This window comes from Ooceraea biroi, chromosome 14 (assembly GCF_003672135.1).
Source record: "Ooceraea biroi isolate clonal line C1 chromosome 14, Obir_v5.4, whole genome shotgun sequence".
Lineage (NCBI taxonomy): Eukaryota > Metazoa > Arthropoda > Insecta > Hymenoptera > Formicidae > Ooceraea > Ooceraea biroi.
Window position 1 is genome coordinate 8156200 of NC_039519.1, and position 18873 is coordinate 8175072.

At 36.8% G+C, this 18873-nt stretch overlaps 2 protein-coding genes across 2 annotated transcripts; one reads left to right on the forward strand and one right to left on the reverse strand.

Annotated features, from left to right (window-relative positions):
* The first annotated feature begins 3339 nt into the window (after positions 1-3339).
* Positions 3340-5804, forward strand: LOC113563452 (insulin-degrading enzyme-like). The gene is made up of 3 exons (XM_026975133.1): positions 3340-3740; positions 3850-4059; positions 4795-5804. The coding sequence occupies exons 1-3, from the start codon at positions 3399-3401 to the stop codon at positions 5035-5037; spliced, it is 795 nt and encodes a 264-aa protein (XP_026830934.1). The 5' UTR covers positions 3340-3398; the 3' UTR covers positions 5038-5804.
* A 222-nt stretch (positions 5805-6026) lies between these two features.
* Positions 6027-18873, reverse strand: LOC105274770 (MATH and LRR domain-containing protein PFE0570w). The gene is made up of 6 exons (XM_011331160.3): positions 18677-18873; positions 15081-18048; positions 14883-14996; positions 6802-6952; positions 6385-6588; positions 6027-6201 (listed from the first exon to the last, which is right to left on the reverse strand). Exons 2-6 carry the CDS (start codon positions 18030-18032, stop codon positions 6146-6148), a joined length of 3477 nt encoding a protein of 1158 aa, XP_011329462.2. The 5' UTR covers positions 18033-18048; positions 18677-18873; the 3' UTR covers positions 6027-6145.

Sequence of the window (18873 nt, forward strand, 5' to 3'; positions counted from 1 at the left end):
TGCTCACCAATTTCAACGCCGGCTGCACTAAGTGCCTCCAGGACGACCTCTACAGGCGATATATTCAAATCAAAAAATAATTTTTTTATCTTAAACTTGTACTAATAAATGGCATTTGAATATATCGCTTGTAGAGGTCGTCCTGAAGAAACTTAGTGCAGCCGCGTCGCCGCATTGCAAATTGGTGAGCATTCTCCTGCCTCCAAATTTCGTCCAAACTGAAAAATTGAAATATTTCTCGTTATTTATGAATTCCCATCGTCGATGAACCAAAGAGAGAAGAAAAAAGTTGAAAAGTGCCAATGGTGGAGCTTAGAACACAAAAGTACGATTTTTAGGCGAAGTTTTGAACTTTTCATGCACAAATAATTGTTTAACTTAATTTTTTGTGAATATTAAGGTTCATCGACGATGGGAATTCATAAATAACGAGAAAATATTTCAATTTTCAGTTTGGATGAAATTTGGAGCAGGAGAATGCTCACCAATTTATAACGCCGGCTGCACTAAGGTGCCTCCAGGACGACCTCTACAGGCGATATATTCAAATCAAAAAATAATTTTTTTATCTTTAAACATGTACTAATAAATGCATCAAAGTTTTATGCATTTATTAGTACATGTTTGAAGATAAAAAAATTATTTTTGATTTGAATATATCGCTTGCAGAGGTCGTCCTGGAGAAATCTTAGTGCAGCCGCGTCGCCGGCATTGCAAATTGGTGAGCATTCTCCTGCCTCCAAATTTCGTCCAAACTGAAAAATTGAAATATGTTCTCGTTATTTGTGAATTCCCATCGTCGATGAACCAAAGAGAGAAGAAAAAAGTTGAAAAGTGCCAGAATGGTGGAGCTTAGAACACAAAAGTACGATTTTTAGCAAGTTTTTGAACTTTTTCATGTACAAATAATTGTTTAACTTAATGTTTTTGTGAATATTAAAGGTTCATCGACGATGGAATTCATAAATAACGAGAAAATATTTCAATTTTTCAGTTTGGATGAAATTTGGAGGCAGGAGAATGCTCACCAATTTACAACGCCGGCTGCACTAAGGTGCCTCCAGGACGACCTCTACAGGCGATATATTCAAATCAAAAAATAATTTTTTTATCTTTAAACTTGTACTAATAAATGCATTTGAATATATCGCTTGTAGAGGTCGTCCTGAAGAAACTTAGTGCAGCCGCGTCGCCGGCATTGCAAATTGGTGAGCATTCTCCTGCCTCCAAATTTCGTCCAAACTGAAAAATTGAAATATGTTCTCGTTATTTATGAATTCCCATCGTCGATGAACCAAAGAGAGAAGAAAAAAGTTGAAAAGTGCCAGGATGGTGGAGCTTAGAACACAAAAGTACGATTTTTAGGCGAAGTTTTTGAACTTTTTCATGCACAAATAATTGTTTAACTTAATTTTTTTGTGAATATTAAAGGTTCATCGACGATGGGAATTCATAAATAACGAGAAAATATTTCAATTTTTCAGTTTGGATGAAATTTGGAGGCAGGAGAATGCTCACCAATTTATAACGCCGGCTGCACTAAGGTGCCTCCAGGACGACCTCTACAGGCGATATATTCAAATCAAAAAATAATTTTTTTATCTTTAAACATGTACTAATAAATGCATCAAAGTTTTATGCATTTATTAGTACATGTTTGAAGATAAAAAAAATTATTTTTGATTTGAATATATCGCTTGCAGAGGTCGTCCTGGAGAAATCTTAGTGCAGCCGCGTCGCCGGCATTGCAAATTGGTGAGCATTCTCCTGCCTCCAAATTTCGTCCAAACTGAAAAATTGAAATATGTTCTCGTTATTTGTGAATTCCCATCGTCGATGAACCAAAGAGAGAAGAAAAAAGTTGAAAAGTGCCAGGATGGTGGAGCTTAGAACACAAAAGTACGATTTTTAGACAAAGTTTTTGAACTTTTTCATGCAAAACTAATTGTTTAACTTAATGTTTTTATGAATATTAAAGGTTCATCGACGATGGGAATTCATAAATAACGAGAAAATATTTCAATTTTTCAGTTTGGATGAAATTTGGAGGCAGGAGAATGCTCACCAATTTACAACGCCGGCTGCACTAAGATGCCTCCAGGACGACCTCTACAGGCGATATATTCAAATCAAAAAATAATTTTTTTATCTTTAAACATGTACTAATAAATGCATCAAAGTTTTATGCATTTATTAGTACATGTTTGAAGATAAAAAAAATTATTTTTGATTTGAATATATCGCTTGCAGAGGTCGTCCTGGAGAAATCTTAGTGCAGCCGCGTCGCCGGCATTGCAAATTGGTGAGCATTCTCCTGCCTCCAAATTTCGTCCAAACTGAAAAATTGAAATATGTTCTCGTTATTTGTGAATTCCCATCGTCGATGAACCAAAGAGAGAAGAAAAAAGTTGAAAAGTGCCAGAATGGTGGAGCTTAGAACACAAAAGTACGATTTTTAGGCAAAGTTTTTGAACTTTTTCATGTACAAATAATTGTTTAACTTAATGTTTTTGTGAATATTAAAGGTTCATCGACGATGGGAATTCATAAATAACGAGAAAATATTTCAATTTTTCAGTTTGGATGAAATTTGGAGGCAGGAGAATGCTCACCAATTTACAACGCCGGCTGCACTAAGGTGCCTCCAGGACGACCTCTACAGGCGATATATTCAAATCAAAAAATAATTTTTTTATCTTTAAACTTGTACTAATAAATGCATTTGAATATATCGCTTGTAGAGGTCGTCCTGAAGAAACTTAGTGCAGCCGCGTCGCCGGCATTGCAAATTGGTGAGCATTCTCCTGCCTCCAAATTTCGTCCAAACTGAAAAATTGAAATATGTTCTCGTTATTTATGAATTCCCATCGTCGATGAACCAAAGAGAGAAGAAAAAAGTTGAAAAGTGCCAGGATGGTGGAGCTTAGAACACAAAAGTACGATTTTTAGGCGAAGTTTTTGAACTTTTTCATGCACAAATAATTGTTTAACTTAATTTTTTTGTGAATATTAAAGGTTCATCGACGATGGGAATTCATAAATAACGAGAAAATATTTCAATTTTTCAGTTTGGATGAAATTTGGAGGCAGGAGAATGCTCACCAATTTATAACGCCGGCTGCACTAAGATGCCTCCAGGACGACCTCTACAGGCGATATATTCAAATCAAAAAATAATTTTTTTATCTTTAAACATGTACTAATAAATGCGTCAAAGTTTTATAAAGATCCGCTGTATAGTTTCTCCAAAAGAATTCGTAAAATTATACCTTATTTTCAACGTTCTAAAGCAGGCTCCCCCCTTAACGCGTTTCGGAAGTTTTACACGAGTTTCTTACCAAATTATTTTATTAGTAAAGAATTTGGCTCGAAAACAATAGACTTAATATCTATAAGGAATGTTTATTGATGATCTGCAAAAGTGTTGTAAATATGTGTTTGTTACAGGCTGCCATTTCCTGTTTGAGACAGAGAATAAATTGCACAAAAGTTCATGTACGGAGGTGTATTACCAAACTGGTTTACAAGCGACGGAATCGAACATGCATTTAGAGCTCCTGGCACAAATCATTTCGGAACCTTGTTTCAACATTTTGCGAACGAAGGAGCAATTAGGCTATATAGTATTAAGCGATGTACGCAGGTCGAACGGAGCTCAAGGCATGCGAATCATAGTTCAAAGCAACAAACATCCGCAGTACGTTGAGAAACGTATCGACTCATTTATGGATTCCATGTTGGTGAGCATAATTAAATAGCGCGATAATAGCATATTTAAGCGAGCTAACACATATTATTTTTGCAGTTAATAAAATTTAATAATATTCATCATCTATAATTATATTTCAGGATCACATAACCACTATGTCGGAAAATCAATTTAAAAAACATAAGAAAGCTTTAGCTACATTACGTCTTGAGAAGCCAAAAATGTTGACTTCTCTATCCACTATATTCTGGGAAGAGATCTCAACCCAGCAATATAATTTCGACCGAGCGAACGTCGAGGTAGCATATTTGAGAACTATAACGCGGCCGCAATTGTTGAACTTTTTCAAGGTAATTATACATTTACTCAAATTTTACTCAAAGCTTAATTTTTCGGTAATTATGTACTTTAACGGACCCAGCCCCGATGACCTTGTTGACCTTGACATATGTTGTCAAGGTCACCCTCCTCAGTGACCTTGAAGAAGTTTTAGCCGTCGCTCGTTGTTTGTTAAAAAGTTATAAACAAAGAAAGCTTAATGATTTCGCACGAATTTTCAGCTGTCCACGCGAAGCAAGGACTTGAGTTTGACATATATTACAAAGGTCACCTTCCTGAATAACCCGCACTAGGTTTCACCCTTCGCTCGTTATTTGTTAAAAAGTTATTGACAAAAATGTTTAATGAATAAAGCATAATTTTACAATGCCATATACGTTTACGAAAGAGTATATTTGATGGAATTTTAGCTTTAAATCAGAAATAGGGTTGGGTTAGGTTATATTTTCCGAAACTGGAGCCCCGGACACATACGCTCGTTTTCAGTCCGCTTCGCGGGAGGGCGGGAGGAAGAAGGGGCTTTGCCCCATTCTCATTCGTGCAAAATTATTAAACTTCTTTTGTTAATAACTTTTTAATAAACAACGAGCGACGGCTAAAACCTCTTCAAGGTCACTCAGGAGGGTGACCTTGACAACATATGTCAAGGTCAAGGTCATCGGAGGTTGGTCCGTTAAAGTGCATAGTTACCAATTTTTCTTAGAAACAGTACAGCGCTTATATTATTTTATGTATAATTTTTTCAGGAAATTGTACATAGTAAGATTCGACATAAATTGTCGGTGCATGTGATATCCACGGCAACAAATGGCACGGAGGATGAACTCGGATTGAATAACGAAGCTGAAGAGATCCTTGATACGGCAGCTAGTGAAAAAATTAAGAAAATCGACGACATCATGTCGTTTAAAATTAGTCAATCTTTATATCCTTTATTAAAACCATTTAACGAATTTCCCAGGAAGGGCATACGCTCTTCAAAATTATAATTAAATGATGAAAGATGTAATGACAGAAATTATTACGAATTAAACGGGTGACCTGTTTATGCGCATAATACTATTAATTTATACAACTCATTTTTAAACACAATTATAGAATGTTTTATCAGGTTAGAGAATATTTATTAAACAATATAATTGGCAAAATCCAACATATAAATCATTTTATAAGTCAAATATTTCTACGATTTATTATTGAAAAATAGTTTGACTTAATTTTAATTATTATTTTCACGCACGTACAAAGTTTTGTAAATTCATGCGAATAATGTATCACCGAGAATTTATTTTTTACAAACATCACATACTTTTATACTATATTGTACTGTATACTAATTCCGTATTTGAAAATGAGTAAAAATTAATAGCTGATTAACAAAAGTTTTATTTATTTTTCTATTATTAATTAGTACTTATTAGTTTTATTTAAGATAATAATTTAATTTTTATGACTTTAAACGTTTCGTTGGAAAGGATTTAACTAATTCCTTATCTCTCAGAATAATCATTAAATGTTTCTATAATCCTGCAAAATATTTGCGAATTCTGTACGCCTAAATGTAAAATTAGTATGTTGGGTGGGTAATTAAATTTATTCGAAAGCTTGTTATCGAATAAATAGAATAAATCTATTTTACACTTAATTACTGCTCCATAAATCTTTAGATTCTTGTACTGTACAAATAGTGCCATAAAACTTGGGATTTGGATAAATATAATGATACCAGTGATTTATAAAAATAAATGTTTTGTACTTAATCTTCCGTCTGATATTTCTCCAATATATAAAGTACATAAGATCTCATAAAATAATTCATATTATGTAACAAATATTATGTAGTAAATAAATGTAAAATTTTACATAATTGATAAACAGTTATATCAATATTTCAAAATAAGATTGGCAAGTTGAATGTATTAAGAAGCTGAATATATTAGACTTAACCATTACGAAAAGCCATAGATAGTAAAAATAATATTATCAAAAATTAGAATCTTTATTACAGGTCGTACCGTGCATAACTATCGATACATCAAATAATATAATCTGTTTTATACATTTTCTTCTCTTTTTCTCTTTTTATAGCAGTAATTTCTAAGAATAAACTTTTAATCGTTTTCTCTTGGTTGGAGACTGTTCACTGTTAGAATCTGAAAGAATATATATTATTTGTGATTAAATCAAGTAAAAGATTCATATTCTTTTATTTATATCATTTCTTATTTATATTCTAACTAGAATTTCTTGAGTAATAAAACTTAAGCAGGTATTAAGAATACATGGCAGGAGTAGTGTTTCTTCCTATATTATAAAAATTTTAATTAAAATTTTACCTGAACCTCTTCTTCGTTTGTATTTACTGTAGTTTTCCGATATCTTCGATTCTGTGTCATTTATCTTTCCATTGCTTATTTTTGGCGATTTTAATTCGAAAGACGTGTCGGTATTGTTAAAATTTAATGAATTTGACTTTCTCAAATGACCCTCAAATGACAATCTTTCTCGTGCCGTAACAACGCCGACATTTTTAATATTTACTAAAAGTAAAGTAGAATTGTTTAATCAATTACATTCTTGATTTATTTAATTTCCACTTAACAGTATAAGTTATAATCTAATCTCTTAAATGTTCTTCTTACAGTAATTGCTCGGCATAAAATACATTAAACGTAATATGCATCTACGTAACATACGGTACTGATATATTACTCGCTCTGGTTCTAAAGGAAGAAATATCCATATTTATTTACCTGTTTTATAAGGTTTTCTTGCTTTCCCAGTGGCAAAAATGCAAGACGTGGTATGCATTTCTGTGTGCGTAATTACGTATTTAGTTTGACCAAATTTTATAGTTTTGTTTTTTAAAATAAACAACTGGTCTTGCAAACTGCATTGTAGAACCTGTTTTAAATTAAAAAATATACATATACAGGGTGTTTCCTAAGTAAGTAGGCAAACTTAAGGAGGATATTCCTTGGCTTATTTTAAGAAGAAAAGGTCATATAAACGTATGTCCTAAACTGCTTTGTTTTCCAAAAACAAGTATCTGTCATTGTAAATACGTCTTGCTTGACGAGCGTTTCCATTAGCAAGACCGTGTACGAAATGCATATCTGCCATTTCGGCGTTTGTGTAATTTACCATAATTAATAAAATTACTAAACTTAATAGGAACTAATAAAGTTTGCGTCGAAGATAACGTGATAGCGGTGATGCCAGATAGCGTGCTTTTGCAGTACGAGTCAACAGCGGTGGGGATGGAGCGGGCCGCGCGGCGCAGTCTGAAACGAGTGTTCACTTGCGGCGCCGCGAGACCATCCCCGCTCCATCCCCGCCGCTGTTGACTCGTACTGCAAAAGCACGCTATCCGAAAAGTGAACGAAAACAGTGATGTACTTTTTTGGAAAACAAAGCAGTTTAGGACATACGTTTATATGACCTTTTCTTCTTAAAATAAGCCAAGGAATATCCTCCTTAAGTTTGTCTACTTACTTGGGAAACACCCTGTATATATGTGTATGGATATATTAATATGAAACCTTTCATAAGTATTGGGTCGTCCGGAAAGTTCGTGCCGATTTTTAATAGATGACGTTGGAACATGTCTGAATATATCAATGTTATTGAAAACATACGATTTATATACACATGCTTAAAGGTGACATTTCAACGCATCTTTAGGAAAAAAGTTGTTTCAGATAAAATGATTCGTGTCAGTTTTGTACTCTTTTGAAGATGGAAGAAAACAAAGAACATTTTAGACACTTGATGCTTTTCTATTACCGGAAAGGCAAAAATGCCTCACAAGCAACAAATTCGATATGTTCTGTTTACGGAGAAGGCGCTTTGGCTGAAAGAACCGTGCTTAAGTGGTTCGCTAAGTTTAGAGCTGGTGATTTTAACCTTAAAGACCAAGAACGCTCGGGCAGACCCTCTACTACTGACGATGACCAAATCAAGACACTGATCGAGAATAACCCGCGCTACACGACACGTGAATTAGCAGAGATACTGAAAATATCGAAAACCACTGTCCACGATCATGTAGTGAAGCTTGGTTACGTAAGTCGCTATGATATATGGGTTCCGCATAATTTGGCCGAAAAAATTTAATGGATCGCATTTCCATCTGCGACTCGCTGTACAAGCGCAACGAAAACGTACCATTTTTGAAGCAATTAGTGACGGGTGACGAAAAATGGATCATTTACGACAATGTAGAACGAAAAAGATCCTGGGGTAAGCGAAATGAACCAGCATTAACCACTCCGAAAGCCGGCCTTCATCCAAAAAAAGTCATGCTCTGTGTCTGGTGGGGTTGGAAAGGAATCCTATATTATGAGCTCCTACCACACAACCAAACGATAAATGCAGATAAGTACTGCTCGCAACTGGACGAATTAAAGACAGCGATTCAGGAAAAAAGTCCAGAATTAGCCAATAGGAAGGGCGTCGTGTTCCATCGGGACAATGCCAGACCTCATGTTTCTTTGACCACCCGACAAAAATTGTTGGAGTTTGGCTGGGATGTGCTACCTCACCCACCGTATTCACCAGACATTGCACCTTCAGACTTTCACTTATTTAGGTCTTTGCAAAATTCTCTTAGCGGCAAGAACTTCGACTCTTTGATCGACATAAAAAACCACCTTGAGGAGTTTTTCGCCGAGAAACCTAAGAAGTTCTGGGAGAATGGAATCTTCCAGTTGCGTGAAAGATGGACAAAGGTTGTGAAAAAAACGGTGCATACATAAGACAATAAATATTTATCGACATAAAAAAATGTTGCCTTTGAATTTTCCTTCAAAATCGGCACGAACTTTCTGGACGACCCAATACATATGCTTAAAGGTGGCATTTCAACGCATCTTTAGGAAAAAAGTTGTTTCAGATAAATTGATTCGTGTCAGTTTTGTACTCTTTTGAAGATGGAAGAAAACAAAGAACATTTTAGACACTTGATGCTTTTCTATTACCGGAAAGGCAAAAATGCCTCACAAGCAACAAATTCGATATGTTCTGTTTACGGAGAAGGCGCTTTGGCTGAAAGAACCGTACGTAAGTGGTTCGCTAAGTTTAGAGCTGGTGATTTTAACCTTAAAGACCAAGAACGCTCGGGCAGACCCTCTACTACTGACGATGACCAAATCAAGACACTGATCGAGAATAACCCGCGCTACACGACACGTGAATTAGCAGAGATACTGAAAATATCGAAAACCACTGTCCACGATCATGTAGTGAAGCTTGGTTACGTAAGTCGCTATGATGTATGGGTTCCGCATAATTTGGCCGAAAAAATTTAATGGATCGCATTTCCATCTGCGACTCGCTGTACAAGCGCAACGAAAACGTACCATTTTTGAAGCAATTAGTGACGGGTGACGAAAAATGGATCATTTACGACAATGTAGAACGAAAAAGATCCTGGGGTAAGCGAAATGAACCAGCATTAACCACTCCGAAAGCCGGCCTTCGTCCAAAAAAAGTCATGCTCTGTGTCTGGTGGGATTGGAAAGGAATCCTATATTATGAGCTCCTACCACACAACCAAACGATAAATGCAGATAAGTACTGCTCGCAACTGGACGAATTAAAGACAGCGATTCAGGAAAAAAGTCCAGAATTAGCCAATAGGAAGGGCGTCGTGTTCCATCGGGACAATGCCAGACCTCATGTTTCTTTGACTACCCGACAAAAATTGTTGGAGTTTGGCTGGGATGTGCTACCTCACCCACCGTATTCACCAGACATTGCACCTTCAGACTTTCACTTATTTAGGTCTTTGCAAAATTCTCTTAGCGGCAAGAACTTCGACTCTTTGATCGACATAAAAAACCACCTTGAGGAGTTTTTCGCCGAGAAACCTAAGAAGTTCTGGGAGAATGGAATCTTCCAGTTGCGTGAAAGATGGACAAAGGTTGTGAAACAAAACGGTGCATACATAAGACAATAAATATTTATCGACATAAAAAAATGTTGCCTTTGAATTTTCCTTCAAAATCGGCACGAACTTTCTGGACGACCCAATACATATGCTTAAAGGTGGCATTTCAACGCATCTTTAGGAAAAAAGTTGTTTCAGATAAATTGATTCGTGTCAGTTTTGTACTCTTTTGAAGATGGAAGAAAACAAAGAACATTTTAGACACTTGATGCTTTTCTATTACCGGAAAGGCAAAAATGCCTCACAAGCAACAAATTCGATATGTTCTGTTTACGGAGAAGGCGCTTTGGCTGAAAGAACCGTGCGTAAGTGGTTCGCTAAGTTTAGAGCTGGTGATTTTAACCTTAAAGACCAAGAACGCTCGGGCAGACCCTCTACTACTGACGATGACCAAATCAAGACACTGATCGAGAATAACCCGCGCTACACGACACGTGAATTAGCAGAGATACTGAAAATATCGAAAACCACTGTCCACGATCATGTAGTGAAGCTTGGTTACGTAAGTCGCTATGATGTATGGGTTCCGCATAATTTGGCCGAAAAAATTTAATGGATCGCATTTCCATCTGCGACTCGCTGTACAAGCGCAACGAAAACGTACCATTTTTGAAGCAATTAGTGACGGGTGACGAAAAATGGATCATTTACAACAATGTAGAACGAAAAAGATCCTGGGGTAAGCGAAATGAACCAGCATTAACCACTCCGAAAGCCGGCCTTCATCCAAAAACAGTCATGCTCTGTGTCTGGTGGGATTGGAAAGGAATCCTATATTATGAGCTCCTACCACACAACCAAACGATAAATGCAGATAAGTACTGCTCGCAACTGGACGAATTAAAGACAGCGATTCAGGAAAAAAGTCCAGAATTAGCCAATAGGAAGGGCGTCGTGTTCCATCGGGACAATGCCAGACCTCATGTTTCTTTGACTACCCGACAAAAATTGTTGGAGTTTGGCTGGGATGTGCTACCTCACCCACCGTATTCACCAGACATTGCACCTTCAGACTTTCACTTATTTAGGTCTTTGCAAAATTCTCTTAGCGGCAAGAACTTCGACTCTTTGATCGACATAAAAAACCACCTTGAGGAGTTTTTCGCCGAGAAACCTAAGAAGTTCTGGGAGAATGGAATCTTCCAGTTGCGTGAAAGATGGACAAAGGTTGTGAAACAAAACGGTGCATACATAAGACAATAAATATTTATCGACATAAAAAAATGTTGCCTTTGAATTTTCCTTCAAAATCGGCACGAACTTTCTGGACGACCCAATACATATGCTTAAAGGTGGCATTTCAACGCATCTTTAGGAAAAAAGTTGTTTCAGATAAATTGATTCGTGTCAGTTTTGTACTCTTTTGAAGATGGAAGAAAACAAAGAACATTTTAGACACTTGATGCTTTTCTATTACCGGAAAGGCAAAAATGCCTCACAAGCAACAAATTCGATATGTTCTGTTTACGGAGAAGGCGCTTTGGCTGAAAGAACCGTGCGTAAGTGGTTCGCTAAGTTTAGAGCTGGTGATTTTAACCTTAAAGACCAAGAACGCTCGGGCAGACCCTCTACTACTGACGATGACCAAATCAAGACACTGATCGAGAATAACCCGCGCTACACGACACGTGAATTAGCAGAGATACTGAAAATATCGAAAACCACTGTCCACGATCATGTAGTGAAGCTTGGTTACGTAAGTCGCTATGATGTATGGGTTCCGCATAATTTGGCCGAAAAAATTTAATGGATCGCATTTCCATCTGCGACTCGCTGTACAAGCGCAACGAAAACGTACCATTTTTGAAGCAATTAGTGACGGGTGACGAAAAATGGATCATTTACAACAATGTAGAACGAAAAAGATCCTGGGGTAAGCGAAATGAACCAGCATTAACCACTCCGAAAGCCGGCCTTCATCCAAAAACAGTCATGCTCTGTGTCTGGTGGGATTGGAAAGGAATCCTATATTATGAGCTCCTACCACACAACCAAACGATAAATGCAGATAAGTACTGCTCGCAACTGGACGAATTAAAGACAGCGATTCAGGAAAAAAGTCCAGAATTAGCCAATAGGAAGGGCGTCGTGTTCCATCGGGACAATGCCAGACCTCATGTTTCTTTGACTACCCGACAAAAATTGTTGGAGTTTGGCTGGGATGTGCTACCTCACCCACCGTATTCACCAGACATTGCACCTTCAGACTTTCACTTATTTAGGTCTTTGCAAAATTCTCTTAGCGGCAAGAACTTCGACTCTTTGATCGACATAAAAAACCACCTTGAGGAGTTTTTCGCCGAGAAACCTAAGAAGTTCTGGGAGAATGGAATCTTCCAGTTGCGTGAAAGATGGACAAAGGTTGTGAAAAAAAACGGTGCATACATAAGACAATAAATATTTATCGACATAAAAAAATGTTGCCTTTGAATTTTCCTTCAAAATCGGCACGAACTTTCTGGACGACCCAATACATATGCTTAAAGGTGGCATTTCAACGCATCTTTAGGAAAAAAGTTGTTTCAGATAAATTGATTCGTGTCAGTTTTGTACTCTTTTGAAGATGGAAGAAAACAAAGAACATTTTAGACACTTGATGCTTTTCTATTACCGGAAAGGCAAAAATGCCTCACAAGCAACAAATTCGATATGTTCTGTTTACGGAGAAGGCGCTTTGGCTGAAAGAACCGTGCGTAAGTGGTTCGCTAAGTTTAGAGCTGGTGATTTTAACCTTAAAGACCAAGAACGCTCGGGCAGACCCTCTACTACTGACGATGACCAAATCAAGACACTGATCGAGAATAACCCGCGCTACACGACACGTGAATTAGCAGAGATACTGAAAATATCGAAAACCACTGTCCACGATCATGTAGTGAAGCTTGGTTACGTAAGTCGCTATGATGTATGGGTTCCGCATAATTTGGCCGAAAAAATTTAATGGATCGCATTTCCATCTGCGACTCGCTGTACAAGCGCAACGAAAACGTACCATTTTTGAAGCAATTAGTGACGGGTGACGAAAAATGGATCATTTACAACAATGTAGAACGAAAAAGATCCTGGGGTAAGCGAAATGAACCAGCATTAACCACTCCGAAAGCCGGCCTTCATCCAAAAACAGTCATGCTCTGTGTCTGGTGGGATTGGAAAGGAATCCTATATTATGAGCTCCTACCACACAACCAAACGATAAATGCAGATAAGTACTGCTCGCAACTGGACGAATTAAAGACAGCGATTCAGGAAAAAAGTCCAGAATTAGCCAATAGGAAGGGCGTCGTGTTCCATCGGGACAATGCCAGACCTCATGTTTCTTTGACTACCCGACAAAAATTGTTGGAGTTTGGCTGGGATGTGCTACCTCACCCACCGTATTCACCAGACATTGCTCCTTCAGACTTTCACTTATTTAGGTCTTTGCAAAATTCTCTTAGCGGCAAGAACTTCGACTCTTTGATCGACATAAAAAACCACCTTGAGGAGTTTTTCGCCGAGAAACCTAAGAAGTTCTGGGAGAATGGAATCTTCCAGTTGCGTGAAAGATGGACAAAGGTTGTGAAACAAAACGGTGCATACATAAGACAATAAATATTTATCGACATAAAAAAATGTTGCCTTTGAATTTTCCTTCAAAATCGGCACGAACTTTCTGGACGACCCAATACATATGCTTAAAGGTGGCATTTCAACGCATCTTTAGGAAAAAAGTTGTTTCAGATAAAATGATTCGTGTCAGTTTTGTACTCTTTTGAAGATGGAAGAAAACAAAGAACATTTTAGACACTTGATGCTTTTCTATTACCGGAAAGGCAAAAATGCCTCACAAGCAACAAATTCGATATGTTCTGTTTACGGAGAAGGCGCTTTGGCTGAAAGAACCGTACGTAAGTGGTTCGCTAAGTTTAGAGCTGGTGATTTTAACCTTAAAGACCAAAAACGCTCGGGCAGACCCTCTACTACTGACGATGACCAAATCAAGACACTGATCGAGAATAACCCGCGCTACACGACACGTGAATTAACAGAGATACTGAAAATATCGAAAACCACTGTCCACGATCATGTAGTGAAGCTTGGTTACGTAAGTCGCTATGATGTATGGGTTCCGCATAATTTGGCCGAAAAAAATTTAATGGATCGCATTTCCATCTGCGACTCGCTGTACAAGAGTAACGAAAACGTACCATTTTTGAAGCAATTAGTGACGGGTGACGAAAAATGGATCATTTACAACAATGTAGAACGAAAAAGATCCTGGGGTAAGCGAAATGAACCAGCATTAACCACTCCGAAAGCCGGCCTTCATCCAAAAAAAGTCATGCTCTGTGTCTGGTGGGATTGGAAAGGAATCCTATATTATGAGCTCCTACCACACAACCAAACGATAAATGCAGATAAGTACTGCTCGCAACTGGACGAATTAAAGACAGCGATTCAGGAAAAAAGTCCAGAATTAGCCAATAGGAAGGGCGTCGTGTTCCATCGGGACAATGCCAGACCTCATGTTTCTTTGACTACCCGACAAAAATTGTTGGAGTTTGGCTGGGATGTGCTACCTCACCCACCGTATTCACCAGACATTGCACCTTCAGACTTTCACTTATTTAGGTCTTTGCAAAATTCTCTTAGCGGCAAGAACTTCGACTCTTTGATCGACATAAAAAACCACCTTGAGGAGTTTTTCGCCGAGAAACCTAAGAAGTTCTGGGAGAATGGAATCTTCCAGTTGCGTGAAAGATGGACAAAGGTTGTGAAACAAAACGGTGCATACATAAGACAATAAATATTTATCGACATAAAAAAATGTTGCCTTTGAATTTTCCTTCAAAATCGGCACGAACTTTCCGGACGACCCAATATAACTTTGTGAATGGTTTATACCTTGCTTGGAACGTTCAAGATAAAAGCTTCCTCGTCCTCAGAAAGATCCGCAATCGTGAAACTCGGTGATGCCGTTTCCACACGTAAGTTTTCGTCCTCAACTAACTGTTGTAACTTGAAATAAATAAATAACTAAAGTAAAAGCTGCATCTTGAAATAACAGAAGCAATAATTTTAATATCGCTTGGAGCTACTTACATTGCGCGGTCTACGATGGGCGGAAGCATCAGACTCCACATGCGAAGTTCGCGTCGATATTGATGTGCTCTGCGACTTATATCCAGATTTATTCTCAAATTTATCAGTACAATCACTGACTCTGTCCCTTTGCTTATTTTTATTATATATGTTCTCTTTGTCTAACAATGAGGATTCGTCATTATACACATTTCCACAATTCTGTGTTTTCTCTAATGAATTTTCATCCCCGTTAGATTTAAGGAAATTATCTTCAGATGTAAGTTTTGCTGGCGACACAGTTTTCTTCTTCATTCTTTCCTGCATAATTCCCGTCGAATTTGATTTGTTTATTTCTTCTGACACTGGTGTAGTTTCTTCGCTACTTGTGTCTTCATCAGAGTCTTTACTGCGCGAACCATTAATGTCGTTTTCCTTAGAAGCATAGGTAGTTTCATCATTCTTGGGTGTGTCGTCTTCACTACTATGGCTTTCATCAGAGCTATCAATGCGCCGTTTCGGACGTTCAATAGTAACATTGTTTTCGTCATCGCTCTCGCTGGATTCACTGTAAACGATTAGATTTAACGTTGCTTGCTGCTGAAGCCGTTTCTTACTTTGCGGTGACAAATAAGTTGTATTGTCCTCCTCGTCAGTCTCCAATGTCATTGATACGTCATTATTAATTTCTCCTGTATTCGCCATCTTTTTTGGCCAACTATCGGCATCGTCATTGATAGCAGGTGAACAAGCTATTAATGTGGCGTTCTTTATAGGAACGTCTGCGCTGATAATATCAATGTTATTATCTACGTTGTCCGTTTTCTTAATGTTACTATCGACATCATTACTATTTTTGTTAATTATCTTGTATTTTTTGTTGATGAGCTCGGTGCATGTAATTTTAGGTAACGATTGTTGCTTTGGCGAGTCTTCTGATTTCACAAAATCCGTCTCGTCTTTATGAGAATTATTTACTGAATAAATCTCTGCATTTTTATCAACTTCGTTGGATCGGAGGGGATCCTTTACTTCTTCCTCTAAAGAAGATTCGCTTACTTTTCTACCATTTTGCATTCCTAAATTGTTGTTATCATGAGATTTTGTACATTTACTCCTCGTGGGACTCCTTCTAGGAGATAACAATCGCTGTTCCTGGGAATCGTACGATTCTTCCGATTTCGTGGAATGTCTTTTGCTCTCTGCATCTTTGTCTTTGTTTAATTTAGAAGAATTATTTATTTTTTTAGGGGACTTCCTCATTTCTTTACTCTCCTGTCCCTTTACAATGTCATCGTAAGACTTCGAATGTCTGTCTTTTATGCAACTCTCTTCAGAAGACAGTCGAATTTCGATATTGCGCGGACTTTTTGATTTTACAAAATCTGTATCTTCTTCTGTCTTATCTTCCTGGGTTACTGGCTTCATCTGTCGTGCGTCTTTATCATTTTGATCTAATCGGGAAGAATTCCTCATTTCATCAGAAAACGTTCCTGCTTCTTTACTATTTTCTTCTCCACTATCCTCTAAACCACTATCATGACATCTCGTATGCTTCTCTTTCATATCCTGCTTAGAATTTCCCAATTTGACTGCTTTAACTTCTTTTTGCGCTGTAATTTTCTTGTTTGTTCGAGGAGACGTAAGTATCTCCTCCGCAATATCTGCAAGAAAACTTGTTGGACTTTTTAAATTGGACTGTTCGTTCTCGACTAATCTGCTTTCTAAATCTTCATCGTTTGTAGGGCACTTCCGTTGATTAGGTAATAAAACACTTGACAATGAGCCCTGTACATCGGTTACATTAATTTGTGAAGTTTTTAATGGAGCACTAGATCGACTAAAGCTTATAACAGCTGGAGGTGACTGATCGCAATTCGATTGATCTTTTACGCTTTTATTCTTCTTAACTCCGTCTTTATCATTTCTCGTGGAGTCCATCTCTTCTAATACAGATATTAAATTCTTTCGAACGCTTTCTACTTGCGATGATTTGCGAGTCATACGTTTATTACTGAAATTTTTCGTATTTATTAAATCCTCGTTACTTATTTCTGTTAGTTCGTTGGTAAAACTATCTTCCCATTTAAGAACAATATCAGACGTGTTGTAACTACTTTCCAGATTAGTCGATTTAGATAGATGCATGTTATTATGTGACCTCCGTGACTCGATATTTGATTTATTTAATGACGCATCTTGTGCTGTATAATTCTGTGGCCCATTTTCAACTACAGGTTTCTTTTTATTGAAAATTCCATCATTTGGAGAACACAACTCATCTACTACCACATTGCAATTTTCATCGTTCTTCCTTGTCCGTCCACCTCTAGATTTCATGTTAAATAACGTAAGAGACCTGTTGTTAGAGCGAGCTTCCAAGTAATCATGATTTTCATCTTTGAAAAGGTTTTCTTCATCATTCGAAGCACTTGCTTGTGTTGCAGTATGAAACGTGTATGAGGTGTCTTTATTATTCTTTATAATTTTCCAGCATATATTAGCATGCTTCTTAGGTGATTGTGACTTTGATGGCTCCTTAGACTCCGTTCGCGATGGTTTACTTTTATCAGATGTTTGAGATGATTTACTTTTACGTTTAACAGATTTTTTCCTTTTAACAGGTTGAAAATCTTCTTCACTATTTAAAATGTACTTATTTAAGTTTTCAGTTTTATACTTGGCTATATACTTGGTCCGTGCTGCTGGAGTACTGTGTATGACATCATAGTCAACGTCGCTGAGATCAATATTGTCGGTGTCAGTATCTTCCGCCATATCTCGCAAGAGAGTAGTTTTTAAATGTACATATTGCTTGTAATTTTTCACGCCATGCCTTTTCAATTCTGCATTAAGTATTTTTGTTCTCTTTCGTATCTGTGACCACCTAACTTTATGTATGAAAGAATTGTCTATCATTCTATCCGTGACGTTATTGTCTACAGTAATCCAAGTAATAGCCTCATGAGACATAATGCTTCACTTTATTCTAGAAAGATAAAATGCATAAAATGAAAAATAAAATAAGATTCCCTTAAAATTAGTATGGATCTATACAACTTATATGTGTATTCTCACAATAGGAAATAACATGTGATTTACTTGAGAAATTACCAATCCTTTTATTTAATTTATTATTATTTATTACAGTTTATTTAAACATAACGTACTTTATACAGAAATTTATATCAGTCTTTTACATTTTAATTCTATTGTAAGATTACTGTGATCTAATAGTCGAGGAATAACCTCTACAATTTTATAGCATCTACGAGTTCAAATTTTCTAATATTGCTATAAACATTTTGTGCGTATAATAAAGTTATTCAGATAATTTACTTAGATAAACAAGCAGGATACATCGATTATATTACATCTTTGCATGGGATTAACTAATGAGAGTTTCTAACTTTAAAAATAATTAAAAGCAAACAGTTTTATTGATGTTGCTCTTTTAATATCGCGCGATAATTCTTATCATTATTCTTATTTACCATTATCGTTATTCTACGTATAAAGTACGTGACGAGACATATAAATAGTTTCATCAAATTTTACAAAATTCGAATTCAATATAGTTGCGAGTAAAGTTAAGAAAATAATGATTTAAATCGTACCTCTCTTTCGTTTCATTTAATATATATCTATCCAACAAAGACACTGTATCATAATCACTGCGTATTGCTCTTTTTTTTATTAACATTCGTATTTATTTAGGTACAAAGCACCACGCGGAGCTCACTACTAAATTTTTACACATTTAAAACCATTGGGGGCAGGAAAACTAATGAGAAGAGAGAACTCAAAAGTCTTA